At 51.1% G+C, this 6000-nt stretch overlaps 1 protein-coding gene across 1 annotated transcript in view; it reads right to left on the minus strand.

The window, feature by feature from the left end:
* COL1A2 (collagen type I alpha 2 chain) overlaps positions 1 to 789 on the minus strand; it is a 49805-nt gene extending 49016 nt beyond the window's left edge. Inside the window, exon 1 of the mRNA XM_038389436.2 lies at positions 527 to 789. Coding sequence (XP_038245364.1) covers positions 527 to 596 — 70 coding nt within the window. The 5' untranslated portion in view covers positions 597 to 789. The remainder of the gene's footprint in view (positions 1 to 526) is intronic.
* Between the last annotated feature and the right edge of the window lie 5211 nt (positions 790 to 6000).

Raw genomic sequence — 6000 nt, forward strand, 5'->3', positions numbered from 1 at the left:
GCCCTAACTTTACTGTTCTTGCAAGGAGAGGGTAAGCTGTTGCTTTCCAACCCCTCCCCCTCACGGACCTTTTAAAAGTGTTACACAGCTATCATTTTAGTGCAGCTAGGAGGATTGCTCTGCCTCCTACAAATATCCCCCTGCTAGGAGTTGAAACATCTGCTCACAAATGAAGACTTTCCATTCGCCTTTGGAAAACACCTATCTTCTTTAAAGGAGAAAAGGGAGAGCGTGGGGATTCCTTGGCCTCCTGCCATCCTCAGACAGAAAAAGAGCGGGGTGTTTTTTGGTGGGGTTTTTTTTTTTAAGTGTAAATCCGAACTGGGTGGACAATCTGCACTGGCTCAGCGGCAATGACATTAGATGCAGGCTGCAGAGCTCCACACTGACCGAGCTCCCCCCCCCCCCCGCTCCTCACCCTCAAAGGACAAGAAGTCTAGGGAGAGTGGGGAGTCTAGGACACCCCTTCTCCCCCCCCCCCAAAAAAGAGACCTCCCCACACCGCAAACAAGCTGAAAGCACTTACATTGACATGTTGCTAGGTATGAAGTTACTGCGAGCAGCAACAAAATCCGTGTATCCACAAAGCTGAGCATGTCTAGTTGCTAGACATGCAGACTCCTTGTGTTGCAGAGCCCCTGGTCGGTGGTTAGATATTACCTATGGGACGCAGGCATACAGTCGTGGCGAGTAACTCCAAACTTAGCAGAAACCTGCTGCCCGGGATGCTAAAATAATAAAGCCCCGCTCGGCCGTATTTATACGGCAGGAGGTTCCCTGGGCTGGAGGGTCCCCGAACGCCTCGCAGCCAATGGCGAAGCAGCCGCCCTAGGGGCCCTGCGAGGCTCCCAGGCCGTCACGTGCTCCTTATCTCCGACCTGCCCCGGCAGCTTCGGCGGCAGCTGGGGTGGGGGGCCGGAGCGAGGGCGGGGCAGAGGGCTGGAGGGGCCGCGCGTGCGGGGGGGGTGGGGGGGGGAAATTGGTTCCATTCTTCGTGAGGACGTGGCCACTTTGAGGCTTTAAAAAGGAAAATCTGACTCGCTGTCTGCTTTGGCTTCCCCGTTGGGGTGGGAGGTGCGGGGGCGGGCGGCTGGGAGCTGCCCGCCTGCTCGGGAGCTTTCGAGCTGCCGCCGGGAAGCTGCTTTCAAAGCAGGAGCTGTCCAGGTCCTGCGATACCTCGCGCCCTGCCCGGCTCAAGGTGGGTGGGGAAGGGGGAAGCAGCGAGGGCGACCGGGGAAAGCTGGCCCGGGCCGGAGCCTGGTGTGGGTTTGCTCCCCAGGCTCCCACACTGTAGCAGCACAAGCCAGACGCTCCTACCGAGCCCATCAGATCCCGATCCCCAGGCGTCCCCGCACGACTGCACATCAGAGCCCTGATCCGCCGCCTGAAGCCGGCCCCGCCCCCCCATCAATAAGGCACTGGGGTGCCCTGCTTCCCGCCGCCTGGCACAGGCGGGCAACCAGCCCCAGCAGCACCTCGCCTGCATCTGTTCAAAGCAGAATTCATTTGCCGATGAGCCTGCTGCTGCCCCAGGCGGTGACGCCGGCCAGGACACGGGCTCCCAGTGTGTTCTCCTCTCTCGGGTTTTTGCCGCGGGACAGGCAGGGCTCAGTAACGGGTCCTGCCAAATTCCCACCCCCCTGACAATCTCTGTGCCACCCTCAGGCCCCCGGGGAGCACGGAGGGGAGTGGGAGTTTGTGTGGGTGCACAGTTGTCTGAGCGGTTAGCGAAGAAGAAACACAGTCTGAGCAACGGTCCGAGCAATGGTCATTAGCAGCGCCAGCAAAAGCAGCCAGAGGCTGAACGTCTTCGGGAGCGAGCTACATAGATGTTAACGATATTACCAGAGTATCTCTCTATCTATCGCGCTCCATCGATCCTGCCTGTGCTACCTGGCTCCCCCTTCTTCCACCCCCCCCCCAAGCCCCATGTGCCCCCTTTCATCTGGGACAGAAATCCAGCCGATCAAAGACGTCACATGTTTACCACCCGTTTCCATGAAGCGCCTTGAGCCCCGGTCCCGGACATCCTGCCCCCTCACCGCCTAGTCCCCCCCCCCCTCCCGTTCCTTTCCACCCCTGCCAGCTTTAGGGCTCCGGCTGGCCCCCAGGGCAAGACACAAGCAGGGCGCGTGACGCTAGGAGATGAGCTTTCCCCAGTGCCAGTCTCGTACGGGGCCAGATTTCCTCCGCCACGGCCTCAGCCAGAGGCACTTGGGGTGAAATCCGCCTCCCGCAGCAGCGTCCCCCGGCTCGCTGGCCTCCTCCCCTGCAGCAGGCGGCCCCGCTCGCTGCGATTTGCGGCGGCTGAAAGGGAAGCTGACGTGGTCACCCCCACGTGCCAAGAGTGGGTTTCCAAGAGCTCGGGTCTGCCTGCCCGCCCGCGCTGCCCTGGCCTGAGCCAGCGGCAGGTAGCTCAGGTGCAGCCCGAGCTGCCTCCCGCGGAGCAGGTCCCAACCCCCCTCCCGTAAGCTGCTTCCCTTCCTCAAACCCCGACGCTGCATTCAAAGGAGCCAAGAGCAGAAGAGACGCGGTTAAGTGCAAAGGCAGCTGGCCTCGGGGGGGGGGGGGGGTGTGGGATCCAGGCCTGCCCCTGCTCTCAGCAGCGGAAGGGGCGAGAAAGGGGCCTGCGGGCTGCAGTTGCTCACAACTTCCCCCCCCCCCTCCTGTTTTTGGTTTGTTTGTTGCAAGGCAGAGACATTCCTGCTCAGACACACGAACTAGCAGCAACAGGGCGCCGCTTTTCCAAAAGGCTGCTGTGTGCATGGGGCAGGGCAGCCGCGACTCCCGCGGACGGCAGCTCAGGGGAGCCCAGGGCAGAGGGAAACAGCTGTTTTGGGGAGATGCTAGCTCTGCGCACTGGAGAGGCACGTCTGCTCTTTGAGCTCTTGTTTTCCTTCCCTTGCTGAAACGTTTCCGGTCAGATTTTAGGTGTATATTGAAGCGCCACTGGCTTCGGCCAGGTGCCGGGTAGTGGGAAAATGGGAGCTGCTGCAGGCCCTGGACACGGGCAGAAAGCACCTCGCTTTGTACTGGACACAGCAGCATGGGAAGTGTAACGGGCACGCCACACTGACTCATCAGCTAACGCCACGTTGTTTTATTTGAAGTGCTCTATGCCGGTAGCTTTCCCAGAACCGATCAAAGGAGAAATTAGTGACCCCTCGCTCATCGCTGTGGACGTGTGTTTACATCCGGACCAATACTCAGTTCTGGTATGGGACTTGCTCTAACAAAGAAGAACAGTGCCGCTAAAAACATCCATCACAAACAAACCTTCATACTCTTACCTAAAACATCTAATTATACCTATTCTGGCTAAAGGATAGCTTGAAATTCATTTGACAAAATACACCCTACCACACAAAAGCAGGGGTGCTGGAAAAATTAGTACAGAGGAGGTGCTGAGATCTTTTTAACCAAAGTGTAAACCCTAGATGATGGAATACACTTCAAGCCCCCAACACTCCTCCTTCCAGCACCTATCCCAGACAAACAGAATATAATACAGTAATAAAACAACAGTACTTAGCGTAACACCTTAAATGCTATCTACAGTATGTGTGTTTCATGGGTGTGATAGTGACTGAAATACAATATGCCAAAAAAAGAGAACCTAGCTAACATATTTCATCCCATTATATTTAAATTTTACTCTCACGTACACCAGAGCAAATCCAAAGTGACTCCACTGGGTCCAAAGAAGTTGAAAAACAAGGCATGAAAGAAGACCCAAGAGACAGAATTTTTCTTAACATTAAAAATATAATTTTGACTCTGAATGACTTCAGTGGGAGCATAAATCATTATACACTGAACAGGTGGGTTGAATCTGTTCAAATGAAATAATTTCTAATCCATCTGAATTATTTTGGATAAAGGTGGCCTGTCTAGTGTATTAAAGGCCTAGGAGGACACATCCAACATGGGGTTCTGTGCTAGTGCAGAAGTCCAGTCACATGGAGCAGCTTGCAGGATTGGGATTAAAATGCCAAATTCCATATTGGCCACCATCTTGTGGGGTAAAAAAAAGCAGAATCTATATTTATATAAATTATTGTCTGATTTGCAGAGGTTCCTCCATGGTGTGGGAGAAGATTCACAGGCCCATTTCTACCACCATTCAAAAAACATCTACTCCAGCCTATCCTTGCTTTGGTGACAGGGATTTTTCATCTCCCACCCTTTCAGATCTGAGTGGGGATGGAGGGGGAATGACACCATTGCCAGTGCTTCATTACTGCATGTGAGCTGTAAAGTCAGCAGGGAGCAACAGCTCCCAGGGTGTGAGACAGGAGTGCTCTAGTCCTTTGCATACAGAGCAGAAGGAAATGGAGAAACCTTTTACATGAGCTGAGGAAGGAAGTGGTCCTTCAGCAAGTGTAGTAGATCTGATTGGCTGTCCTTCCCTAGGAGGAAGGGCAACCAATCATCATAGCATGTCCCTACTTACTGGTGGGTTTCTCCATCAGACCCGTAGCAGGTTTGGAAAAACTACAGTCAAGGAGGAAGCTCTTTATTGCACCAGTGTAATCTGAAGTAGTTCCATTGGAGCTCAATGTAGGATAAAAAATCTGCCTTGTATGTGTGTAGGAGAAAGCCATGCTGTGGCCTCTCGCAGTCAGGCCCTGTTCTGCTGGCCAGTTTGTGGATCCAGGACAAAGAAATCACCTCTTTGCTACTCCCTTTAGGGTGACTTGGAGCCCTTCTGGGTGATTAGGTGGAAGTAGTTCTTGTGCTTCTTTCTGGACAGAGATTGACTGTACCTGGCAGCTGCACAGAGGGAGTAGGGAACAGAGGTAAGACTTCAGATTTCAGTCCCTCCTTGTGCATCCACACATTAGCCAGGCACAATTTGGGCTATAGTGAGTAATAGCACATTCTGAATGGTATTCTGAGACTCAGAGCTGGCCTTTGGCGCCTATGAAGTCCTGGGCTATCCTGATTTGGGGGAGGTAGACATGTAAGGGAGAAGCTCGGCTTTCTGTTCTTTTCTAAATTTAATCTCCAGCTGTTTTCTTTCTTGGGTTGGTGAAAGGGGAGAAGGGTTAGAGAGATTTCTTCTTCTCTTCCACCACACACACATTCTAAGTTAATCAAAATTCATTCATTTTAGGGTGTGTCTGAAAGAATCACCATTCTTATTCTCCTTAAACGAGAATCTGATCCTCCTCCCCCAGAGTCTTCAGGATGGTCTCATTCGTATTGATCAAGGCATACAGCAGTTGGGTATGCTCAGAAGAAGATGGCAAATGTTGCTTAGCAAGTCTATTCAAGAATGCTAAGGCCATCTTGGATGCTTGGAAAGATCAAAGTGTTTCCGAAGAACACTGGGTCTTCAGTGAATTCTCTCTCCTTTTGGAACCACACTGTGAAGTGGAAAATTATATGCATTTCTGGCAGAAAGTAATGGCTATTGCAAAGTTCTTATTTTGTAAACACTTTTGCTAGCATAGGCACATTGAAATTCATTGGAAAGAGTAACATGACATCCCTTGCAGTCTTTAGTATAACAGAAATGTCTTGACCAACCAGCCTGAACCAAAAAAAAAAAAAAAAGGAAGAAAAGAAAAGAAAATGGAAAAAAATATAGTATCAGCCACCCACTGTAGGGATTCATTTTTGCATTACATCTTTTTCAGCATTTGAAGAAATTATCTTGTCTAAAAACACTGTAGCCAGCAATGACTTAGGCAAAATTCAAACTGAAATTGCTAATAATACAAAATATCCCCTGACAACTCCGCTACAAAAGCTATCTTAAAAAGATAGGAGCTTCCAGAAGAAGCCAAATGAGATTTATTTCTTATAATTTTCTATCCTATAGCATATCTATTAAAAAAGCTCATGTAAATGGTCAGAAAGACAGAGTTCTTTGTAATAAGTTCCAGTGGGAGGATTCACTCATGGAAAGAGTAATTTTTCCCTACTTATTTCTTCAAAGAACTATAAGCTAATCCTCAGGCCTTTACTGAATTTCCACTTCAATTTGACATAGTT

The sequence above is a fragment of the Dermochelys coriacea genome, chromosome 2 (assembly GCF_009764565.3).
Source record: "Dermochelys coriacea isolate rDerCor1 chromosome 2, rDerCor1.pri.v4, whole genome shotgun sequence".
NCBI lineage: Eukaryota > Metazoa > Chordata > Testudines > Dermochelyidae > Dermochelys > Dermochelys coriacea.